Source organism: Tenrec ecaudatus, chromosome 2, assembly GCF_050624435.1.
Source record: "Tenrec ecaudatus isolate mTenEca1 chromosome 2, mTenEca1.hap1, whole genome shotgun sequence".
NCBI classification, from domain to species: domain Eukaryota; kingdom Metazoa; phylum Chordata; class Mammalia; order Afrosoricida; family Tenrecidae; genus Tenrec; species Tenrec ecaudatus.
Genome location: NC_134531.1, coordinates 144,441,867 through 144,468,539, shown reverse-complemented (window position 1 = coordinate 144,468,539; position 26,673 = coordinate 144,441,867). Strand labels below are relative to the sequence as shown.

General features: G+C 41.1%; 1 protein-coding gene and 2 non-coding genes across 3 annotated transcripts in view; 2 read left to right on the top strand and 1 right to left on the bottom strand.

The window, feature by feature from the left end:
- Positions 1-24,579, bottom strand: part of KDM3B (lysine demethylase 3B) — an 85,746-nt gene extending 61,167 nt beyond the window's left edge. Inside the window, exon 1 of the mRNA XM_075541622.1 lies at positions 24,325-24,579. Within this exon, the coding sequence (XP_075397737.1) occupies positions 24,325-24,534 (210 nt within the window). The 5' untranslated portion in view covers positions 24,535-24,579. The remainder of the gene's footprint in view (positions 1-24,324) is intronic.
- On the top strand, positions 17,431-17,537 carry LOC142441913 (U6 spliceosomal RNA). The gene has a single exon (XR_012783192.1). It is a non-coding gene; the product is annotated as a U6 spliceosomal RNA (small nuclear RNA).
- Positions 19,592-19,728, top strand: LOC142442156 (small nucleolar RNA SNORA15). Its single transcript, XR_012783390.1, has one exon. It is a non-coding gene; the product is annotated as a small nucleolar RNA SNORA15 (small nucleolar RNA).
- Positions 24,580-26,673: the final 2,094 nt, after the last annotated feature.

Sequence of the window (26,673 nt, the reverse complement as noted above, 5' to 3'; positions counted from 1 at the left end):
CTTTTAAGAGGGAAAAAAATTATTCAGCCTTGCCCCTGTAACATAGGCAATTAAAAACTTTTCTACCACAACCCACAATCCAGGCTAGAGTATCGGAATCTGTTTTGGCAACCCTATTAGATCATTTTAGCACCTCACAAGAGGTGGTAGATCAAGAAAGTTTAGGAATCTGTCTATCGGGGAGTAAGACCTAGTCACTGCCTAACTTACAGGCAAATGGAAAGAAGATGTATTCAAATGTACACTCAAATGAGGATTCAGACACCAAGAAAAGGAGACTACAGTAAAATCTGTAAAAGGTAGAACACACATAAGTCAGAAATTATGTCAGAGGAGAAAAATGCATTAGGTAATTAATAGGTTGAAAAAAAAGTGGTAAAACTAAATCCTGCCAAAGGTGGAAACCTTGCCAACCTTAGAAATTCCTGTTGAGGTCAGGCTCTCTTGCAGGTTTCACTGTGTCATTGTAAAAAATAAAGCTATATTTTCTTTTCTAGGAAGCCTGAATTAAAATCTCAGCTTCATTCTCTAGAAGTAAAACTTGGGTAAATTACTTTTCCCTCCTCAAGTCTTGCTTTCCTCCTTTGTGGTAAGGTATACCACACAGAGTGATAATGAAAATTAAATAAGGTAATGGATACAAAAATGTGAGGGGGTCTGCTGGAGGGAAATGGGAAGCAAGTAATGAATATAAGAGGAGGAGGAGGTTCTGAAACTGATTGTGGTGATGTGTGTATACAACTCTTAAAATACAACTAAACTATGCAAGTGTAGGATATGTGAATTATACATTAAAAAATATTGGAGGTGGGGGTTGGAGCAGACACCACAGAAGGATCACAAGGAAGGAATGAGTCAAGCAGGGTGCAGTATAGCACAGATGAAACACACACTATTCCTCTGGTTCCTTGAGGCTTCCTCACCCCCACTATCATGACTCCAGTCCTGCGTTTCACTGAGGGCTAGACTGGGGCATGTGCACAGGTACAGCTAAGAGATAAGAGCTCACAACACATGGAATGCAGGAACAGGCATGGGAGTAGCGATACCAGGGGAGGAAGGGGGAAACAATCAACACGTATTCCCTAGCCCTTGGGGGATGAACAACAGAAACCATGGGGGAATGGAGACAGTGGATGGTATAAGATATAGAAAAAATAATACTTTATAATTTATCAAAGGGTCCCAAGGGTGTGGGGAGAGGGAAGGGAAAAAGAGGAGCTGATACCATGGGCTCAATAGAAAGGAAATGTTTAGAAATTAATGAAGGCAACATATGTACAAATATACTTGATACAAATGATGTATGGATTTTAAAAAATCATTTTATTAGGGGCTCTTACACATCCATCCATACATCCATTGTGTCAAGCACATTTGTACATATATTGCCATCATCATTTTCAAAACATTTTCTTTCTACTTGAGCCCTTGGTATTAGCTCACTTTCCTTCCCTCCGGAACCCTTGATAATTCATAAATTATTAACTTTGCACATCTTACACTGACTGCTGTCTCCCTTCACCTACTTTGCTGTTGTTCGTCCTCCTAGGAGGGGGTTGTATATCGGTCATTTGTATGCATTGGTGTAAGAGCCCCTAATAAAATTATCTATTTAAAAAAACCAAACCATTGAAGGGGGGAAAAAAACCCTGAGAATAAGTCAAAAAGTGTTCTTAAGTGCCAGCCAGCGGATTCTGACTCATACCAATCCTATGCACAACAGAATGAAACACTGTGCCATCTTCACAATTACTGTTCGTTTCAGCGCACTGTTGCATCAAGTGTGTCAATCAGCTCTTTGATGGTCCTCTTTTCTTTTTTTTTTTAACTTTCCAATTTACCAAGCACAATTTTTCTTTTTCAGGGACTAGCCTCTAAGAAGTATGCCCAAAAATGTGAGACAAAGAAAGTACTGCTAATAATCACAAAAACATTTATTGAACATAAATATCAAATTAGAACCTATTATTTCTCAACCTATCTTCCTTCTAGGTTTATGCATTTCTGAAAGTGTTTCCATCATCCCGACCCATCCCAGAAGAATTCTGTACTCTTCAATTTCTACCATGTCAAAATAGGAGTTTGTACATCCTTGAAAGTTCAAATTGTGCTCCTTTTAAATAAGTTTTGGAAACAAAACGTCTGATTTTTTAAAAAGTTTGAAGGAGTAAATTCAGGCTGCAGGGTGGGTAGGGTAAAGTTTCCCAATAAAATGCTTTCAAGAATGAGCAAGTGCAGTGTGATGAAAAAACAACAACTCTGGCTCAACTTTTCAGGCCTTTTACTAACCAACAAAGTTTTTTATTTTCTTCAAACTTCTTCCAAATAAGCCCTCATGATTGTCTTATGTCCTTCAAGAAAACTGCACAATTGGAATCCAAAAGAACAATTACCATTAAATTTCTGAGCTAACGTCTGTTTTAAATTTAACTCTTGGAAGTCACTGTGTTTTTTCCTATTGGATTAAAAAAATCATTTTATTGGGAGCTATTACAGAGATCATAACATTCCATAGTTCAATCATATCAAGCAGTATTGTACAGCTACCACAATCAGCTTCAAGACATTTTCTTTCTTGAGCTCCTTGATAGCAGTACCCCTTTATCCTCCCCCACCCTACCAAGAATCCTTATTTATTTATTTTCCCCTATAAGTTGTATTTTTGAGGGGGATGTGCATGTCTTACACAATAAATATATGCATTCACATATAATTCTGTTGTTTGATCCCATCATGTGGAGTTATGACTATCAATGCTATCAGCGCCCTATTCCTCCCTCCCCCTCTTGCCACTCCCTTCCGTACCCTCAGGGACCAATTACTCATTACTATTTCTCACAGGCTATCTATCTTGACTTGCAGGTACCCAAAGATCTTAAAAATACAAATGAACATATGCAAATTAACACAATGAGGTAAAACAAAGAAAAATCATAATAGTAAGGGGAAAATATTAAAGAATTAGAGCAGGTGTCCTCAAACTACGGCCTGTGGGCCACATGGGGCCGTCGAAGACATTTATCCAGCCCACCAGGTGTTTTTGCCCATTTGTTTTTTTACTTCAAAATAAGATATGTGCAGTGTGCATAGGAATTTGTTCATAGTTTTTTTTTTAACTATAGTCTGGCCCTCCAATGAGTCTTAGGGACAGTGAACTGGCCCCTTGTTTAAAAAGTTTGAGGAGCCCTGAATTAGAATATAATTATGTAGTTCATCAGTTTCATACTGCACCCTGGATTTATAATCCCTTCTGTGTGGCCCTGCTGACAGGGGACTGTCCAAAATTATCTTACAGGTAGGTTTTGGGTCTGGTACTACATCTACTTCCCTTCACATCAAGTTGGTTGCTTATTTTTGAATGTCTGATACCTCTTCCGGTCAACACTCCATGATCACACAGGCTGGTGTGCTTCTTCCATGTGGGTTTGTTGCTGCCCTGCTAGAAGGCTGCTTGTTTAACTACACGCTTAAGGCATCCTTATGAGACTGGTACAGTGTATTATTGAATTTGTCTGCAACCATTCAGTGACATGGTTAAACACATTTCATTTGAAATAAACCATGGATGTATGAACTGGAACCCTAGTATCAATAATTTTTTGCTTATTATATAGTACTTTAGTCAAAGAGCCCTGGTGGAGTCGTGGTTACACGTTGGGCTTCAGACCAAAAGGTCAGCAGTTCAGAAACCACCAACAGTTCCACAGAAGAATTATGAGGCTTTCTATTTCCATAAAAATTTACTATCTAGGGATCCCAGAGGCAGTTCTCTCATCCTAGAGTCACTATGAGTTGGCAACAACACAATGGCAGTGAGAGAACTTTAGACAGTTACAAGATACTGTCAGGGTAATAACAAACGATATAATCAATACAAATAAAATATGGTAGATAGAGGTAGGAAAAATTGCTTAAGAGTTCAGAGGCACTGATAGTAGTTGAGCCCAAAAGTTGAAGCCTGAATTAAAATTAAAAAGGTGGGCTTCACTTAGGTGGTACGTGTGTACAACTGTTATTAAAAGTTTCAGAAAGAGGAGTGGGCCCCAATCCCAACTACATGTGGACACCTGGGCCCTCCCCCCAGAAGAATTTATTTCAAAGGATGGCACTGAATCTGCAGCTCCGGGAGAGGGACATATCTGATCGGAGCACACAGGAGCAGATGAAGGGGCAGGAGGAGAGAGTGGAGCACATCCTGGCCAACCAGGCTGTGAGGACGATGTTCCCGATTAGAGCAGCCAGTCTACAGGGAAGACCACAAGGGTGGCCCCACTATGAGATATGACCTCCCTCACTGACCCATAACCCTACAGGGGACAACGCCAGAGAAACAGTGTGGGAATTATGCCCAATCTGATCTGCCACACCGAGGCAAAATGCTAAGGGGGTGCAACAGAACAGCAAGGGAAGGGAGCGACAAGGTCCCCAGGGAATGCCAAAGGTGGACTTAAGGGCCAGGGCTTGGTGCCCCAACAGACTGGACTAGAAAACAATCCTAAAGGCCAACAAACAGTGCTTGAACTAACTACAAGCTTTTCTTGCCTGTTGTGTTTTGGTTTTTGTCATTGGTTTGTTGTTGCTGTTTTGTTGTATATTGTTGCTTGGTTTTGCTCTATCTCTCCACAGGTCCGTCTAAATAAGATAGGCTGGATAAACAATCTGGGGGAGAAAACAACAGGACCGACAGTTCTGGGGGGACATAGGAGAGGGGGGTGGGAGAAAAGGTAGTGGTGCTAACAAACCCAGGGAAAGGGAACAAGTGATCCAAATCGGTGGTGAGGAGGGTGTAGGAGGCCTGGTAGGGCATGATCAAGGGTAATGTAATGAAGAGGAATTACTGAAACCCAAATGAAGATTGAGCGTGATAGTGGGACAAGAGGAAAGTCAAAGGAAAGAGAGGAAAGAGCTAGGAGGCAAATAGCATTTATAGAGGTATAAATAAAGGCAAGTAAACATGTAAATATATATATATATATATATATATATATGGATGGGGAAATAGATTTATGCACATATATTTATAGGTTTAGTATTAAGGTAGCAGAAGGACATTGGGCCTCCACTCAAGTATTCCCTCAATGCAAGAATACTTAGTTCTATTAAACTGGCATTCTATGATGCTCACCTTCCCAACACAATCGCTGAAGACAAAGCGGGTGAATAAGCAAATGTGGTGAAGAAAGCTGATGATGCCTGCTATCGAAAGACATAGTGTGTGGGTCAAGTAGAAAGATATTGTTTTGAAAATGATTATGGTGACATGTACAACTGTGTTGATATAATTAATTGATGTATGGACTGTATGAGAGCTGTAAAGAGCCCTGTGTTAGTCTGAGTAGACTAGAGAAACAAATTCAGAGACTCATATGTGAATAAGAAAGAGGTTTGTATACAAGAGCAATTGAATATTGAGAAAACGTCCCAACCCAGTCCAGATCAAGTCCTTAAGTCCAATATTAATTAGCCCATATGTCCAACACCAATTGTAATAGTCTGGGTACTTTTATAAAGAAACAAATCCACAGAAACTCATGTATAAAGGTTAAGTGCACATCAAGAAAACATCCCAAGCCAATACTGTTCAAGCCCACAAGTCCAACATTAACTCATATGTCCGACACCAATCCACAAAGTCCTCCTCCATCCCAAAAAACACAGGCAATGATTTCGATTACAAGAGGAAAGCTGAGTCAGTGAGCGTGTAAGCATCTCAGAGCTGGCAGGGGTCTCCACACGGCTGCTCCAGCACCCAAGGCTACTTCGGGATAGGTCCACGTGTCTCCTCCTCAGGAACGTCTTGCAGGAAGTGAACCTTGTCAGCTGAAGCAGGGAACTGGCTAAGGCAGCTGCACCTTGGTCAGACCATCAGAGAGCAAGAGACCTGAGAACTAGAAAGGCAAGGCTCATCCAGCCATTTATCTCTCCGCTCTTCAATTAACCCCATGCGTTTATTGGCCCCAACTTGGCACAATAAACTTAAACTATATCACCAATCTATAAAGTCCTCTTAAGACTCACTAAAAATATGCAATGATACCAAATGATCACAGGTCAGTGGGTTGGAAGTCTCCTGGAATCAGTGGCACTGTAAGCACCTCAGCGCCGGTAGGGGTCTCTACGCGGCTTCTCTGTCTCCAGAGGTATGGTTGCATCAGGGTAGGTCCATGTAGCTTCTCCAGCTACCAGGGTTCAGCGCCACGTGTCTTGTCAGTAGAACATCTCTCAGGGAGGGAGTAGAGAAAGAGTTTGTCTCCTGCTTCCAAGGAAGAAATACAGGAGTTTCCAGAATCCTCAGCAGGCCAAGGCCATGCCACACAGAGGCCTCATTGACCCGATTGACAAACTAGACTCCACCCTTCACTTTTAATCCTCAAAGTGACAAATGATCATATAACTGCCACAAGTCCCCAATAAAATGATTTATATATAAAAGTTTCAGATCAGGGTCAAGATATGCTCAGTTAGTGGGGAGGAGATGAGTCACTCAGGGTTCAGTGTAGCAATAATGAAACTCCCAACCTTCCTCTAGTTCTTAAACGCTTCCTCCCCCCCAACTATCATGATCCCAATTCTACCTTGCAAACCTGATTAGACCAGAGGATGCACAGTGGTACAGATGGGAACTGGAAACACAGGGAATCCAGGACAGATGAACCCCTCAGGACCAGCGGTGAGTGTGGCCATACCAGGGAAGAAGGTGGGAATAAGAAAAGGGGAACCAATCACAAGGATCGACATATAACCTCCTCCCTGGAGGATGGGCAACAGAAAAGTGGGTGAAGGGAGACGCCAGGCAGTATAAAATAAGATAAAATAATAATTTATAAATTATTAAGAGTTCATGAGGGAGGGGCAGCAGGAAGGGGAGAGGAAAAAGGAAAATGAGCTGATTCCAGGAACCCAAGAGGAAAGCAAATTTTGAGAATGATGAGGGCAACGAATGTATAAGTGTGCTTTACACAATGGATATATGTATGGATTGTGATAAGAGTTGTATGAACCCCAATAAAATGATTTAAAAAAAGATGTGATCATAGTTGGGTTTTTAAAAAGAATCATTTTATCGGGGGCTCATACAACTCTAATCACAATCCATACATCCATCCATTGTGTCAAGCACATTTTTACATTTTTGTCATAATTCTCAAAACATTTTCTACATGAGCCCTCGGTATCAGATCATTTTCCCCTCCCTCCCCATCCCTCTCCCTCTCCCTCAGGTATCCTTGACAATAAATTATTTTGTCATGTCTCACATTGTCCGACGTCTCCCTTTACCCACTTTTCTGTTGTCCATTTCCCCAGGGAGGGGGTTATATGTAAATCCTTATAATTGGTTCCCCCTTTCTCCCCCACCTTCTTGGTATCACCAGTCTCATTACTGGTCCTGAAGGGTTCATCTGTCTTGGATTCCCTGTTTCGAGTTCCTCTCTGTACCAGTGTACATCCTCTGGTCTAGCTGGATTTGTAAGGTAGAATTAGGATCATGATAGTAGTGGGGAGGAAGCATTAAAGAACTAGAGCAAAGTTATATGTTTCATCGTTGTTACACTGCACCCTGACTGGCTTGTCTCCTCCCCTCCCCACAACCCTTCTGTAAGGGGATGTTCAGATGCCTACAGATGGGTTTTGGGTCCCCACTCTGTACTCCCCCTCATTCACAATGAAATTTTTTTCCTTTGATACCTGATCCCTTCGACACCTCATTGATTACCCAGGCTGGGTGCTTCTTCCATGTGGACTTTGTTGCTTCTCAGCTAGATGACCACTTGTTTATCTTCAAGCCTTTAAGACCCAGATGCTATATCTTTAGATAGCCGGACACCATCATTTTTCTTCACCACATTTGCTTATGCACACACTTTGTCTTCAGAGATCATGTGGGAAAGTGAGCATCATGGAATGCCAGGTTAATAGAACAAAGTGTTCTTGCATTGAGGGAGTACTTGAGTAGAGCCCCAATGTCCATCTGCTACCTTAATACTAACCCTATAAATATATGCACATAGATCTATTTCCCCATCATCATACATAAATATATTTACATATGTACATGCCTGTAGTTAGACCTCTATAAATGGCCTTTGCCTCCTAGTTCTTTCCTCTATGTCCTTTTACTTTTCTCTTGTCCCACTATCATGCTCAGCCTTCATTTGGATTTCAGTGATTCCTCAGTTACACTGCCCTTGATCAAGCCCTACCAGGCCTCTTACACCTCCTCACCACTGATTTTGAACCACTTTTTGTTCCCTTGTCCCTGGGTTTAACACAATTTCCTTCCCCCCACCTACCCTTCTCCCATGTCCCCCGGGGAACCATTGGTCCTGTTGTTTTCTTCTCCAGTTTATTTATGCAGTCTATTTTATCTAGATAGACCTGAAGAGATAATAATATGCACAAAAACAAGACAGAACAAAACACAGCAACAAAAGAAAACAAAACAACCACCACAACAAACAAACAATGGTACTCCCTCGGGACTTCCTTGCTCTTTTCCCCTTGCTGTAATGGAGTCAGATCGGGCGCAATGTGTTGTCCCCTTTAGGGCTAGAGATCAGTGAGGGATGTTGTGTTTCATAGTGGGGCTGGCCCTATGGTCCTCTCTGTGCATTGGCTACTCTGAGCAAGGATATCATCCTCAAGGCTTGGTGGGCCAGAATGTGTTCCACTCTCTATTCCTCCCCCTTCATTTGCTCCCATGTGCTCTGATCAGACATGTCCCTCTCCCTGAGCTGTATGGCTGTATGTAGCTTCAGTGCTGTCCTCTGAATTAAATTCTTCTGGGGAGAGGGGCAGCTGTCCACATACTTGCAATTGAGGCCAGCCCTTCATATGTCAGAGTAGCTGGTTTTATGAAAAAATAGCAAGTAGTGGGTGTAGATAGATTAGTTATGGGGAAGCAGGAGGGGTTCTTAACTTGATATAGGATAAGAGCAGTGAGACCAAGATCTATAAACCTTCTAACACCAAGCCTTGAGGACTGACTGGATTCGGTCACATCAATACATATAGACAATAAGTTAAAATTCAAGAACTCCTGAAGACAAATGGGTGCATGAGCCAATGTGGAAAAAAAAAAAGCTGATGGTGCCTGGCTATCAACAGATACAGCATCTGGGGTTTTAAAGGCTTGAGGGTAAACAAGCCGCCATCTAGCTCAGAAGCAATAAAGCTCACACTGAAGAAGCACACCAGCCTGTGGAATCATGTATCAGGCATCATCAAAACATAAAATCATATCAATGGGAATGAGGGGGGGGAGTGCGGAGTGAAGAATCCAAAGCCCATTAGTAGGCCACTGGACAACCCCTTACAGAAAGGTCTCGTCTCCAGAGGAGACAAGCCAGTCAGGGTACGATGTAGCAACGATGAAACATACAACTATCCTCTAGTTCCTAGATGTTACGCCCCCCCCCCACTATCATGATCCCAATTCTACCTTACAAATGTGGCTAGACCAGAGGATGTACACTGGTACAGATAGGAACTGGAAACACAGGGAATCCAGGGAGGATGATCCTTTCAGGACCAGGACCAGTGGTGTGAGTGGTTATACAGGGAGGGTTAAGGGAGGGTGGGTTGGAAAGGGGGGTCCGATTACAAGGATCTACATATAACCTCCTCCTTGGGGGACGGACAACAGAAAAGTGAGTGAAGGGAGACGTCGGACAGTGCAAGATATGACAAAATAATAATCTGTAAATTATCAAGGGTTCATGAGGGAGGTGGGAGCCAGGAGGGAGGGGAAAAATGAGGAGCTGATGCCAGGGGCTTGGGTGGAGAGCAAATTCTTTGAGAATGATGAGGGCAATGAATGTACAAATGTGCTTTCACAATTGACGTATGTATGGATTGTGATAAGAGTTGTATGAGCCCCTAATAAATTTTTTTTAAAATTCAAGAACTCAATACTAAACGAAGTTGTTGTACTCAAGCTATAACAATTCATTGTACTTAAGAACCTGAACTAGTCATTTTAAAAGTTAACAGTCAAGAATCCTATCCTCACTTATCTGGAAACATACATGGTAATGCTGAAAGACCTGGCAAGACTTCACCTATTTTAAGGCAATCATCTCCTAATTTGCCTGGGCAAAGAATGTGAAATAAAGTATTAACAACAACCACTGTACTGTACACTATACGCTGTGGGATCAAGCAGCAGCTCCAGCTAATGACGTAATTTGTTTTGAGATGAATATGTAATATATACATGCATTTGTAAAAATGTCCTCCCAGCCACAACCCACTGCCATCAAGTCAATTCTAACTCAATGACTCTAAAGGACAGAGTATACCTCTTAGGGCTTCTGACACTAAATCTTCATGGGAGCAGAGAACCTTATCTTTCTCTCATGGAGCAGCTGGTGGGTGTGAGTGGTTGATGTTCACAAGGCTAGTAGCTCAATACTTACTACACTATACTACCAGCACTCTCCCAGTCAAACCAAATCAAACTCACCGTGCTCCCAACAGTAAGGCTTAATTGAGTATGCTCATCTCCTAGCTTGAGAAACACGAGTTAGGAATATACAAGTCAAAGCAATCATTTAATATCAAAGTACCCAGAAAATTTACTCTTAAAATGATAGTGGTGAGATCACAGGACAGGAAGGAGCAGAAACAAACATTAATGGTGGCAGATGGATTAAGTCAGTGATGATCAAATGAGGTAGATAATTGAAGCAGAACAAAATGGAATGAGTTTTAATTGGATGAAATTTCTACTATTGAAGCAAAAGCAGCAAATATTTCTGCACATACCACAGCTAAAATTCAAGGATTACATGTAAAGTGTTTCAATTTAACACTAACTAGAGAGTTAGTGTTAAAACTCTGGCTTTCATTAAAAATGTTTTCTTTATGGCCTAAGCAGGATTTACATTCATTTTGGTGACATTAAAGGCAAATAAGTTTTAAAAAGTAATTAAGTTGCTTTTAGCTTGATAAAATCTGATGGTAATAATCTGAGTAATACAGGGCTTCATGTTGGCTATATAATCAACAGTTTGGGTTCTGGCTTTCCCCAAGGCCATTCTTACTACAATTAATAACATTATTCATACATTCATTCACTCAAAAAGACTCACACCGAACCTCTCCAAGATTATCAAGGCAAATAAGGTAGCATAAGGCAGAAAAGAACCACACCCTAGATAAACCAACAGGGAGGTAGAGATCACGATCTAGAACTATGTAATAAAGGCAATAATAAAGATTTGAACAACTAGAACCATGTAAGTAGAGGTAGTAGTACTATCAACTGAGCTGGTTCTTAAAGGGAAAGCTACATTCCTCTGGAAGAAAAAGGTATGACTTTCCAACAGGTGTAAAGGCAGAGAAAAAGAAAAGATTGAGGGTCTGTGAACACAAGGAGGTGTAAGGTCATAGGTGTAAAGTGTTAGGTTATAAAGGGTTCCCCGTAGCATGTGCATGGATCATAAGTTGGCAAAGGTGTCTTGCTTGACCAGCAGAATATTTTTTGTTTGTAATATCCATGTGAATATCTGCAAGCAGTACCTGCCCATCAGCTGCCAATTCAATCCACACTACATCTTTACCTCTGTCACCCAGTGTTTCTCACAGCCTGGTCCCTGGATACATCTGAGTTTATATTGCCTGTTTACAGGTCTTGAGGGTGTCACTGAGAGCATGGTGGGGAGATGGACAGTGACACAGTAAATTGTAAATTGTCTTAGAAAGATGATGTCAAAAAAATTATGTCATTTGTGGAGGGCTAAAATACTTCTAGACACTCCTTCTAAGTAGGAAATAAAAACAGTATAATGTGTTTTATATTTCAGTGAAAGGCTAAACAATTTATTTATACTCTGGAATAATTGAGAGCAGTGTAAAAATGATGAGATATAGCTAATAGATTAACTTGGGCAGTTTCAATTGATTTCTGGAGTACAAGGATTAGTATGAGCTTAGTAAAGGTTTATTTTTTTAAAGAACATATTTGTACATGACATAATTAACATTTTTAAAAGGAAAGAAGTAAGTTTGGGGTCAGCATGGATGATAAATTATAGAGGAAAGAAACTGGAGGTATGGAGATAAAATTACAAAGCAATAGCCCAGACATGAACATGGTCTAAGCCAATGGGAAAACAAAAAGACCAGTATATAAGAGAAACTAGAGATAAAAATAATAGGATATGGCAAAAGAAAGGAAAAGTTAACTCCACAATTGCTAACTTTTTGAATTTCCCAATCTACCTTCTGAATGTAATGTAAACTCTATTACAAATGACTATGAAATTGGAATATCTTGGCAACCAATGTGGGGAACAATGCATGTCTAGAGTACTGCTGGTTTCAAACAAAAAACAATTTTCTCCTTAAGGTTCCTTTGATTTTCAAGAGATAGCTTCCCAACAATTACTAGCAATTTTTAATATCCTTTCTAGCATCAAAATAAATTGTTAAGTATTCAGGGATAACCTGAAAAACAAAAACAAACCTCAGAGTTATATAGGGTTTTTAGGGACTGTAGAATCACAAAGATCTAAATTTGCATCTCACTACTCCCATTTCTCAGCTGTGGAGCTGATACTAAAATCCTTTCGTCTCCTTGAGCTTCACTTTGTCTATAAACAGGGCCAATAAGTACCTCAAAAGATTGTCTGTAGGATTAAATGAAAAAAGATAAAAAGGTTTAGCAGAAAACACACTCCTGATAAACACTCATTCCTTAATCATACACCTAAGATTAGTTTGAACATAAAGGATATGACTGAGGTGGGGGAGTGTAGTATGAAAAAAAATTGCTATCTCTCAAGGGCCTTAAATATGTTCAAGGCGCATGGTTAAGTGCTGGCTGCTAACTGAAAGGGGTGGTTCCAGGTTAGGAAGATGAAGCAGCTTCCATAAAGGCTGCAGCGTTTGAAACCAGAGGCTAATTCCATTCTGGCCATAGGTGTCTAGGCATTGGAATCCCAGTCATTGGCAATGGGTTTCCTTTTTTTCCCTTAAATACCAGGGAGCTTTAAAAAGATTATTTTTTTTAATCCCATTATCATTTAATTCTACTTTTCCACAAACTTTTAAAAGCACTTTTATATATTTATGCCTTATAGTTCCACAGTATTACTTTTTATATTCCGCAATACCATTTCTGGGGATAACTCTAAGAAATAACACTAAACACAAAAAAGGCTTTATTCATAAAAATGCTCTCACCAAAACACGATTGTTAAAGCCTTACATCTAAAGCATTATCTAATGAAAAACAAAATACAAAACAAATTAGCCAGCCATATATTTAGGAGGTTTTCTTACATAGCATTTATTGTTTTCCTTCCAATTATGAAAGCAAACATGTTACCTGGGCAAAATACAGAAAAACACTAGGAAAATTAAAGTCACCCAAAACACAAAGTTTATATAATAAAAATATCAAAATTCAAAACTGAAAATACAGTGTAAACAAAATAATATATCTTAAAATTCTAAAAAGATTAGAAGAGTAGGTATCAGAGATTACAAGCATGAATTTTTTGGTAATGTTACAATAATTTCTACATTTTGTTTAATATGTAAATAGCCATGCAGTACTTAAGACTGAGAAAACAAATCATCATTTAATTCTAATAAAAAAATATATTCTAATCTAACCCTATAATGCTGGAATTTTTAATTTCAGGAAAAATTCTTTTTGTTTTTATTCTTTACTTTCATAATTATCAATATATTAATTATATTAATTAAATGTTACAAAAACGTCATGCTCGGCATTATAGGGATAAGAAAACAACTCTGATATATAAATCATAAAATCCAAGTGATAATGTAAATTCTGATAGAGTATCAAGTATTCTAATATCTAGACAAAGAAATTAAGTGAATCCATCTTAATTTTTTTAATCAGAAGGGGAAAAAACCCTCTCAAACCAAAAAACGTTAAAAATTATAAATACTCATACAAAGGGCCAGAGTAAATATCTGAAAGAAATAGGGACGTTAACTTAATACAGAGTTCTGAACATTCTACTTTTTCAGGTATTGTGAGCCACAGGTGGTCATTAAAAACAGTAAGAGAAAAATGTGTAGGTTTCAGTCCTCAAAGATCTTTGAGTTGGAGAGATAAGTTATACCTTATTATAAATCTGTAACAAGAAAGGCTGTCACGAGCATTCCAGAAGAGCTATCCACCCAGTGCTAAAGAAGAAAAGAAGTAAGTAACTTAAGCTAGGGATTCAGGATGGTTTTAGAGAAGTGCCCGCACCTAGGATGTGCGGACTTCATGGGATTTCAGTGGGTGGCAACATTAAAAGTAAAGGGAAACGGGGAAGGGAGCAGTGGAGGCCACAGAGTACAAGAGGGCTACAAAAAGTTCGTGGAAAAGTAGAATGAAAACATAATGGAATTTTGAACTTCAAGGCCCATCATACACGGAAAGTTTGAGGATCACCAAATCAGGGTTGTAAACACCCTTTACATAAATTGCTTCAACTATCAGACAATCCTCAAGGGTCTTATCTATAATTTGGTCTCCTGAGTAAACCTAGAGGGGGAGCTCTATGCAGCTCTCTGGATAGCTATATCTCCCACTGTAAATTAATAACCTTGCATATGGATTTACAAATCAGTCTCTAGGGAGTTTGGTTAGACAGAATCAGTCCCCTTGAGCTTGATTACACCCCGAAGTCACTAGAAAAATGGAGTTTCTGTCATTGCAAAACTGAGAAAGGTCACATTACTTGAGTCACGGTCATACAATCAGTTAAGTTTTTAAGCTTCCAATGCAACAGGATAAAAGACACTTGAAAACACTTTGGCTAGGGGAATGGGAGGGAGAAGTTGGGAAGGCTTAAAAACCACCAACCTGTCAAAGGCAGTAGAAAACTGAGAAGCAACAACAGGTGTTATATCCCCCAGGCCTTGTGGAAGCAAAGCCTACAGGAACCCACCCCAGCTGTTGTTGAGAATATCACTAACAGAAAATGCTGGTACTTACCCACCACTTACTGTGTGCTAGTGCAGTTGTGTGGTGGTGGATAGGAGAACTAAATCACCCAGGGCAAGCTGGGAATGAGACTCAGGCAAGTGAGTACTAAGAGAATGAGCCCATGGTTTGTAGGGAGTAAGTGAAACAAGTCCCTTAAAAAAAAAAAAAGGAAAGCTCTGATTGTGTATTAAAAGGGAGGATTGTGTATTAAAGGGAGAGGAAACAGCACAAAAATGACCAGTGCATACTGTAATCATAATATATTGTAGACATATGGTACAGACCTAAAATACATAGACTATAGAGGCTAATTAAGATAGCACAATTAGGGAAAAAATGAGGACCTGATGCCAGAGCTTAAGTGGAGAGCAAATGTTTTGAGAATGATTAGGGCAATGAATGTACAGATGTGCTTTACACAATTGATGTATGTATGGATTGTGGTAAGAGTTGTATGAGCCCCTAATAAAACTATTTAAAAATAAATTAAATAATAAGATAGCACAATTAAAAACTATAGGAGCCCTGGTAGTATAGTAGTTATGTGTTGGGCTGCCAACCACCACAAGGTCAACAGTTCAAAACCACCAACTGCTCTGTGGGAGAAAGATGAGGCTTTCTATCCTATAAAGAATTAATCTCGGAAACTCACAAGGAGCAGTATTAACCTGTCCTACAGGGCCACCATAAGTTGGAATCAACCCAATGGCAGTAATATTAAAAATTACATATATATTTACATATAAAATAAGATACACTTGGAAAAAATACTAATAAGCTATAGGAAACACTTTAGTGTCTGAAAAACTTGAACTGTGGCTTAGGGTTTCAATAATAGATCTAGTTCTATGAGAAAGTTAGATGGAAAGTGTGTTTAAGGTGCCTCACAATTAAACAGTATATGAGGGGGTTACCAAAAGCTTATGAAAAAAATAGATTAAAAGATAATCAATTTTCCATGAAATTCTGGAAACCCCTGTATATATTTACTGTCAGATACATAAGATCTCATTTTTATTTACTCTTCTCTAAACCATCCACATATCCACAAAGATACTCTAATAAGTAGAGAACAAGCTACCACTATATGGATATTTTTATTAAACTTTTGGAATTATAAGCAAAGGACACTTAAGGATAAACCTTTAATGCTACAAACTTCCATTTCTTATAGTAGATAGGCAATAAATAACAAATTGCTACCTTAAAAACATAGTACTGCCCTGGACATTGATAAAATAATATACTGTCTACAAAGTAGAGCAGTATTTTAGAGTCCACCTAACCTCAGAGCGAGGAAAGGTTGGATGTGGGAAAGAGGGTTTAATAAAAAGGCAGATACACTTTCACCTCTTTTGGAAAACTCCCAGACAGATACAAGAAACCTGGTCTTAGCCCGAACACTCCAACAATTATTCCATTATCTAGAACCCAGAGAGAAGTGTTTAGAGTCCAATGTTCCCTAAGATACAGAGGAAAGATAAGGGATAAAAAATATGGTAGATGTGCTTTCACTCCTCTTACAAGCTCTGAGTAGCTGAGACAGAGAAGATACACATTCAAAACAAACTGATGCTTCTAGCTAAAGCACTGTTTAATTCTATCACACAAGGATGGCTTATTTAACAAAATACTGGCCCTGCCACAGCTGGTTATTCCAAGAAAAAAAGAAAGATCTTCTACCTCACATGCCAAGCACAGAAATATTCTGGATGGGCCAAAGATCTAAAGGTAAAAATAAGCAAATGAAAACATTAGAAAGCAAGTTTGAGGGGGTATTTATGTAGGCTTAAGATGGAAGCAATTTTTGTAAAACAAAGTAAACCCAGAAGCCATAAGGAAAAATTGAAGAAATCTGATATTAAGTCAAAAGACAAATGAGAAAAAAATAACTAGGACACACTTGATAGGTAAAGGGGGTTAATACCTCTAAAACTCGGAGAATGGTAAGTGGGAGATATACGCATAATTTATAAAAGAAATTTAAAAGGCCAATAAACAGAAAAAGACAATCACAGAGATATAGAAATGCTACATTATCACACACACACACACACACACACACACACACGACTGGCAAAAAATGAGAAAGCCTGATGGCAAGACTGGATGACAAGAGCAGGAGGAGAGAAACACTTTATCTACATAACCTGTTGTGAAATGCCATCATGTCTGTTCCGACTCATAATGGCTCTATGTACAACAGAATGAAACCAGACCCGGTTCTGCGTCACCCTCACAAATTGTTCTTATGGTTGAGCCTACTGTTGTGGCCACTGTGTCCATCCATTCTCTCAAGGGCCTTCTTTTTTACTTCCTCTCCAATTTACCAAGCATGAGGTCCTTCTTAATGGGGTGGTCTCTCCTGACAACATGTCCAAAGTGCGTGGGATGAGGTATCGCTATCCTTCTGGCTATACTTCTTCCAAGACAGATGTTTGTTCTTTTATTTTTTTATTAAATACTTTTATTGGGTGCTCGCTTCGGCAGCACATATACTAAAATTGGAACGATACAGAGAAGATTAGCATGGCCCCTGCGCAAGGATGACACGCAAATTCGTGAAGCGTTCCATATTTTAAAATAAATAAATAAATAAATACTTTTATTGGGAGCTCTAACATCTCTTATCACTATCCATACATTCATCCATTGGGTCAAGCACATTTGCACATATGTTGCCATAATCATTTTCAAAGCATTTTCTTTCTACGTGAGCCCTTGATATCAACTCCTCATTTTCCTCCTCACTTCTCTGCCTGCCTTCCCTCATGAACTCTTGATAAGTTATAGATTATTTTCATATGATCAGTTTGTTCTTTTTGACAGTTCATAGTACTTTCAATATTTTTTTACCAGCAACATAATTCAAAAATATCAATTCTTCTTCAGTCTTCCTTATTCAATGTCCAACTTTCACATGCATATGAGGCAACTGAAAATACCATGGCTTGGGTCAGGAACACCTTAGTCCTTCCTCAAAGTAACATTCTTGGTTTTCCACACTTCAAAGAGGTCTTTTGCTGTCTATTTATTCAACATAGTATATGATTTGATCTCTTGACTGTTGCTTCCAAGGGCATTGATTGTGGATCAAAGTAAGACAAAATCCTTGACAACTTCAATATTTTCTGCTTATCATGATGTTACCTACTAGTTCAGTTGTGAGGATTTTGGTTTTTTTTTACAGAGTTGTAAGTCACACTGAAGGCTGCCGTTCTGGATCTTCCTCAAGTGCTTCCAGTCCTCCTCACTTTCATTAACCAAGGCTGTGTCATCTGCATACTGCAGGTTGTTAATAAGCCTTCCTTCAATCCTGATGCAGTATCGTTCATAAAATCCAGTTTCTCTGACATTCAGACTAAGTACTGTGCTGATGCCAGGTTTCTTCTTGGTAGTTGAGTATAAAATGTTAGTCTTCTGGTGGCTGTTGTTACAGTATTATAGGAAAATACCTTGCATTACCTAATAAACTTATACTCTTTAACCTAGCAATTCCACTCAGAAAGAAAATCCTGTTTATATAAAGATGTATGTGCCTGCAATATATGTATCTCGCTGAAAGAGGTGGATTAGAAGCAGTAGCTGATGAAGATCAAGGATTGCAGGCGTCAGGATGGATTACCACTCAATGTGAAGATCAAAATCCTCACAACTGGACCAATGAGTAATATCATCATAAACGGAGAAAAGATTGAAGTTGTCATGGATTTCACCTTGCTTGGATTTATAAAACAGTCAATGCTCATGGAAGCAGCAATCAAAAGAGATCAAATGATGCATTTCATTAGGTAAATCTGCTGCACAAGAGTTTTAAAAGTACTGAAAAGCAAGTATGCTACTTTGAGGGCTAAGGTGCGCCTTTGATCAAGGTCATGGTATTTTCTTTAAAAATTTTTTTAGTCATGGTATTTTTAATCACCTCATATGCCGTGTTGGACAGCGAATTAAAAAGACCATAGGAAAATCAATGCAATTGAACTAGTGGTGGGATTAAACTAATTTAACAACCAGCTCATTTTGCTGGCCTACCAACTGTTTTAGTTATTTTTAAAAATGGCAAGTCAAATGATTTATTATTATATACAATTAATAAATAATGAAAGGTACACAAAACTAGATTATGGTGAGTTTTAAAATATTAACAAAAATATTAAATACCTGACAAAGCCCCAAACTGTTAATTTCCATGTTGCTTTTTTTTTTCCATTGTGCAACCCGCTTCAGTGCCTTAAGCCGACCAGGTAAAACCAGGCAATGGTTCGGGGTGACAGTTTGCTTTAGCATGGGACACTGTGAGAGGCCCATGGGATCGGATCCATGTTGCTTCTTAATTGGAGCCCTCAGTTGCAATATTCGTTACTTTCATGCGAGTATCATAGAGTTGTGATTTATCCTTAACTATCTTTTCGCTGTAAACTATCTTTTCACTGTAGGAGTCGGATTCCATTCCTTTATAAGTGGGCCAATTAGACAATAGAAACAGGAGACTTCTCTTCTCTGAACAAAGTCCATACATTTTTGAAAAACCCCTTTCCACTTCTGCTGAAGTTACAGCAGTTGTTCTGACAGTATTTTTAGTTCTTTGAACATTTTCATGAATTGCATAATTCACTCATAAAATCTCATGGGAACAAATGGCTGAATACCGTGTTTTTTTTATCCGTAATCTACACAGCCAGACACCATGCCACAGTATCGCTTCCCTTTAACGCACTTTCGGTGTGCGGCGTCTTCTACATAGCATATCATCTGTAAAGGTGAACACAAGGAGATTTTTTTAAAAAAATCTCATGGGAATTTGGGGTGTGACACAATGCTTAAAGGAATGACAGCGAGTCACCTCTGGTTTGGCACTTTTTGCGTTGTTATGTATGTTTACCAAAGCAATAAAAACAAAGAAATGAAAGTGTTTTGCATCAAAAGCACAAGTTTTATGAAATGAGAATTACAAGCATAAAAACTTCTGCCATCGAGTCAATGATGACTCCCAGCGACCCGAAATTGTAAATGTTTACGGGAGTAGAAATCCCAGTTTTTCTCCTGCAGAGTTGCTGGTGGTTTTGAACTGTTGACCATGCGGATCACAACCCAACACATAACAACTGCACCACCAGAGGCCCATGTTATAAGCATAGTTCCATCTAATCTCTTTATACCTATGGATGGAATGAACATTACTAGGGGCACTTAGAATCCACTGTTGTCCAGATGAATATTCAAAATGAGAAAGGAATGTAACTTTGTGATTTCCATCCTTAGAACACTGATTATAAGTGCCATTTTAACAACCAGTTCGCTAAACTCCACAAAAAATTCAGTATCAGTTCTGCCAAGCTATTATAAACCAGCTAAACTCGCCACTGATTAGAACTATGGTGTTGGCAAAGAATACTGAAAGTACCCTGGACTGCCAAAAGAACCAACAGCTCTGTCTTAGAAGAAGTACAGTCTGAGTACGTCCCTTAGAGGCAAGGATGGTGAGGTGTCATCGTCATATACTTAGAACATGTTGTCAGGAGTGGGACCTCATGCTTGGTGAAGAGCAGGACGGGCATTGTTTCCTTTTGAGTTGGCACCTAACAACGATATGTACTATTTTTCACAGCACCGTTTGTAGTGCCCCAAATAACTTTAAATATTGCTAAAATGTTCACCAAAAGGGGGAATGGTTCCATAAATTATGGTCTACTGTCCAAAACATATTGTGGCTATCAAAAAATGTATAAGAGTTATAGGTACTAATACCCAAGAAATATATATCAGGTTGCAAGTAATATTTCTCAAACAAAAAACCACCCTTTGTATATGGATGAATGCTTGCATATATATGTGCACACACGTGTGCATGTGTGTGTATATATTTTCTTTCTTGTCATGTGTATTTTTTTCTTTCTTACATTAAGAGATGAGCAAATATAATTTTCCTTTCCTTGAAGGAGTAAATATAGGGTAGGGTGAGATTGTTGGCTTTTTATTTGCATACTTTTATCTGTTGGACATTTTGTAAAATCCATGCTATACTTTTATAAGAATAACCAAAAAGGAAACAAACACTGTGTATCTACCTACCTACTTACATGAGGGTCCCAAGTTTTCTGCAACTTAATATGAGCCACCAATGATATAGGTACACAAAGAAGACACCAGGTTAAGGGGGAAAAAACCACAAATTCATAAATATTAAACTAATTTGGCCATAGAGGTTTTTTGTTTTTTCTTAAAAAAAATATAACCGGGGGAAAAAATAAAAATATAACCAGGGGAAGTGCAGAGTGGAGACCCAAAGCCCATTTGTCGGCCACTGGAGACCCCTCACAGTGGGGTCTAGGGGAGGAGATGAGTCAGTCAGGGTGCGATGTAGCACCGATGAAGAATACAGCTTTTCCCAAGATCTAGGATGCTTCCTCCCTGCCCAACTACCATGATCCGAATTCTACCTTGCAAGTCTGGATAGAGCAGAGGTTGTACACTGGTGCATATAGAAGCTGGAGGCACAGGGAATCCAGGGTGGATGATACCTTCAGGACCAGGGGTGTGAGGGGCAATACTGGGAGAGTAGAGGGTGAGTGGGTTGGAAAGGGGGAACCAATTACAAGGATCTACATGTGACCTCCTCCCTGGGGGACGGACAACAGAGAAGGGGGTAAAGGGAGACGCCGGATAGGGCAAGATATGACAAAATAATAATTTATAAATTATCAAGGGCTTATGAGGGAGGGGGAGCTGGGAGGGAGGGAGAAAAAAGAGGACTTAATGCAAAGGGCTTAAGTGGAGAGCAAATGCTTTGAAGATGATTAGGGCAAAGAATGTACAGATGTGCTTTATACAATTGATGTATGTATATGTATGGATTGTAATAAGAGTTGTATGAGTCCCTAATAAAATGTTAAAAATATATCTATAACCTCAGTAATTACTTGTCAGTGTAGCTCTGATAATGGAGATGCCCACACATCATACTCTTGGTCAATCAAACTCTCAATCAATGGATCGTGGCTATCTTTTAAGGTAGCACATGCTTTGGTATTGTTTTGTTTTTAAAGGGAGGGAGAAGGGTGTTAAATGTCTTAGTGATGTAATTTCAAGAATTTTTATACCAAAGCATATGTAGAAGGAGGGTATTAATGGGATCTAAATTGAGAATTGTGTTTTCAATAATTTCTGAAATTCATTCATACAACCCCAATTACTCATCCTTAATAGGGGGTGCCCTGCTATGCGTTACATAAAACCAAGCACGCCTGAAAACATCTTGAACATAACTGAATGAAAATCTGTCCAATCACAGGCCAGCTGCTTGCAAACTCCACCCTTGAGTACAGGAAGAGTACTTTTGATTGGAGGACAGATGTGTTTACTACAGCGTGTGGTGTAAATTGAAGAGTCCCACATGCCTAAGGTCCAAAGGAAATCTCATTAATGAAAAAGGACAAAGAAAACGGCCAGCTCTGATTTCACAGTAGCCAATATCATTAATAGAACCTCATAACAGCAATTCTTGGGCAATTTTTGCAAGCTGGTAAAACATTTATTCCAAAGGTTCTGAATTGTGTTCTTTTCGGATCCATGTTCCTCCAAGACAAGCATACATGTCTTCTCAAAATACCATTCTGCTTATCCTTCTCTATGCATATAACTCCACGAGAGACCTCAACTCGCTTGTGATATACACTATGCTTTAATTTCCAAGAATCTCTGCAACTGTTGACTTAGTTTGAGAAACTAACACCATGGACCAAATGGCAAAATGTTCAACGTTTAGCAGGAGTCCAGGTTTTCAGCGAGCATTGAAAAACCTCTGTCCCTAGAGAACACAGGAAACTAAGCGAATGGGTAGCCATTTCAGGCGCAGAGCTCATTAGCAATTCATTTAATGGAGAAAACAACCTTTGAAAGATCTTGAGTGCATTTTGCATCCAAGAACCTTGAATGAATTAATCAATTTGAGGGACATCTCTACCCCACCCAACGTAGAACGTCATTTTATTCAAAGAATGCAAAGGAATTCAGATTACTCCCCACATTCCTTTCTTAATCATCAAGCCCAGCCCCGTGTTTTTGTTTTGTTTTTTTTACAGATATGCCCCACTGAGGCCGCATAGATATTCTAGCAGCCACTCTCGACAGAGCATGAAGAAAGATCAAGGCAGATGAACTCAAGTGGCAGCAGCAAGGCTGAAGCAGAAGGGCAGTCACAAGCCAAGAACTTACCAGGGGAGAAATGTCAACAAATCCACACGGCTTCCATTCTCACAAAATGCACTCAAGTTTACAGCGAATAAAGTATCTGCACGAGCACGTTTATCAAGAAAACCTTCTGCCTGCCAACCGATTACATACATTCCAGAAGAATCCCTATTTTTCAGAGCCTTATCTCACCAGGGAAGCTAGAGGTGCTGTTAGAATGAGGAAATGAGAAGCTTACAGAAGCTCAAAAGCAGTATTTGCCGCCACGTTCACACACACACACACACACACACACACACACACACACACTTCATCATCATCATCATCATGATCCCGACTGCACGTTAAACTACTATTAAACAACTTGAATCACAGGATACATCGGGGCATGTATTCGAAGCGACCAAGCTCCAACACAAAGTTTCAAAACAAAACCTCCTGGTAGGCTGGAGGAGTAGACGAGCAACAAAACAAAACAACCCAAGCCATCAGCAGCCGCTTTCGGCTGCCCAGACAAATCTAAAACTTATCGAAGACAGCCACAACTGCAGCTCCTGTCACCCAGAAGCCCGGCGAGAGCCCCGAGAGTCGCGGGAGCGGGCCTTTCTGGAGACGCCAGGCCGAGCTCGGCTCAGACGAGGAGGAAGTAACTGCCAGATAAAAAGCCCGGAGCAGCTCCCACTGCAGCTCGAGCCTCCCACAACTGCTCACATTCCCGCCCCGTGCGGGGCTCAGCGAGGACAGGAACTGGGGGGCAGGTCTCCCCAGAGAGGCTACCCACCACCACAGGTCCGCGTCTTTCAGGGGGCAGTGGTGCAGCACCGACCCAACTCCGAAGGGTTCCGGAGCCCAGTGTTCGGGTGCAGCTTGGAACGCGTGTTGGGGGTAGGGGTGGGGGCGCCGAGACAGGGGTCGCCTAGGAGGCGGGGCCTGTCGGCTAGAAGCGGCAGCTTTGGGCGCCGCGGCTGCCCTCGAGGGGAACTGGGATGCGCACCACGACGCGGAAGCCATGCTGGCCAGAGCTCTGTGTGCTTAGGACCGGCGGGGGGCGCTGAGGAGATCGGGGGGCACTGAACTGGGGCACCCCCACCCTACCGCCCCCTCACAAAGGCCCCCGGGGAGGCCGCCCGCAGGCCCCTCAGCCGGGGCCTCGAGTGCCCGACTCGGCCGCCACTCACCGCTAGGTCCTGGGGCACCGCCCCGCTCATGGCCCGCACCGTGCCGGCCCGCCAGGCCCGAGTGCGCAGCGCAGGCCCCGGATCTCCGCCTGCCGCCGCCGCCGCCGCCGCCGCCGCCGCCGCGGGGACCGAGGCCGAGGCTGAGGCCGCGGTGTCCGCGAACAGAAGTAGCAGCCGCTTGCCCACCGGGGAGGCCGCCGCGTCCGCCATCGCCAGGGCCGCCCGGACCCGCACTCCAGCCCACCGCCTCCCACTGCCGCCGCCGCCGAGCGCCCGATCCGCCCGCAAGGCCTCCCTCCGCACCACCCGCGGCCGCGGCTCCCCCCCACCCCCCCCAACAGCCACCACCAACCACCGGCACTGCGCAGCGCCCCCCGTGGCCGGGAGCGGAGCCGCAACCTGGGCCCCGCACAGCGCCCCCCGCGCTCTGGAGTGGGGCAGCAGCTCCGGGGCCCTCGTAGCGCTCCGCCCCAACCTGCAGTGCCCCCTGCGGCTGGGAGGGGAATTGCAGGTGCGGTCGGGGGGGTGGGCAGCTTCCTTAGTCCCTCACAGCACCATTAGTCCCAACTTTCCTTCAGAGGGGCCCCCTCTCTGAAGCGGCGTTAGTTGACTCTTCTCAGGAACCAAAGACTTACTTAGGTGGGGGAACTAAGGAGCAAGTTATCTATTGGGCGGATATTTCATTAAGTCAGGACCCATGCCCCATTGATTTCCTACTTAAAAAAATGTAAGCTACCTTTCCTTTTCCTCTTTGAGACTTCCCCACCATTGGTACATAACTGACATACCATTCCATTTCATAAGCCAAGCCGGTTGCCCCATAAGTCAACTCAAAGTCATGGAAACCCTTAGTGTGTCAAAATAGAACCATGCTCCAAAGGGGTTTTTCAATGACTTAACTTTCGGGAAGATGATTGCCAAATTGCCAGACCTTGCTTCTGTAGATCCTCTGAGTGGATTTGAACTTCCATCCTTCCAGTTATCAGCCAAGCATGTCAACCATCGCACCACCCAAGACCTCTCTTCCATTCTGTTGGTTTTGGGGGCCATTGGGTCAGTTGCCGCATAGCGACCCCATGTTAAATAGAACACAATACCGCCTGGTCCTGTGCCGCCCTCACAACTGTTGCAGCTCCATTCTATACTGAAAATAATTACTGCATAGGTTCCTCTCCCATTGGCCAATCTGTTACATCCATTGAATGTGATGACACTTTCCATTGGCTGAAGGCCAATGTGCCAACATCTTGGTTTTTATCTTAAACGGATGGAACTTCCCCTTCATACACTGCTCATGTTATGGAGTAAGTCCAGGTGTTTCTCAACTCAAAATTTAGAGGAACTGAAAAGACCATGGTGAAGGATTCTTTTCTGGTTCTGTAGCAGCACATCGTACATCAAGATTCTGCTACAGATGTTGAGGGATTGTTAGCTCCTGTTGTTACTAGAAAAGGACTGTAAAGGCGGCGAGATTGCTAGATTTGGAGTTAGATTATCACTATGGTAGTCCTGACTCAACCACCAACCAGGGCACCACCTCATTTAACTTTGGTAATGTCCGAGAAACTCAGTAAGTTTCCATAGTTTCAAGGATGCAGAGGTTGAATCTGTATGGAGATTCAAGGTGTTAATAACCTAGGATTATTACTCTGAAAGTGACCATCCTTTCATTGTTTGTTCTTTCTCCAAGACTTCTGTGACTGCCAAGTTACCTCCTTTCCTGAACCTGTCACCAACCTTGACCTACTTTTCTTACAGCAAAGGGCCACCAACTTCTGACATTAGTAAAAATACAAAATATTTAGGGAAGTTATTCTAGAACGAAACATTTACTAAAGACCTGTCCCCTGTTCCTGCCAACCCGAGGCCTGACTTCAGTGCTCAAGAGGAGTCTGGACTGGGACAAGCTGTAGTTGGTAGGAGGGGACAAGGGTGAATCCATACAGGACCTAGTGCCTTTCAGCATTCCTATATAAGTTCACTGCTGGGACGTTCTTCCCATGGAGCCAGTGTCCAAAGCTTCCTTTCTCCCAGCACCAGTCACAGAAATGTGCCTAATATCCAGGAGGGGATGGACAGAGGTGGGAAATTTATTTAACAGTTTTTTTTTCAGTGTTGAGAACCCCAGAGAATAAAACAAAACCTGTCTTCATGGAGTTTACATTCTTTCCTATACTAACAAGAATGGAAAATAAAATCCTACTCAGCCATGTAAAGTAAAACAGTAGAAAAACCCAATGAAATAATTCAAAATAATAGAAAATGGGTGTAGGGGAGAGAAATCATTTTAAATGGTCAACATTTACCCCCTGCTCGAACAGTTAGGTGAAGCCTAACAGTTTGAAAGGG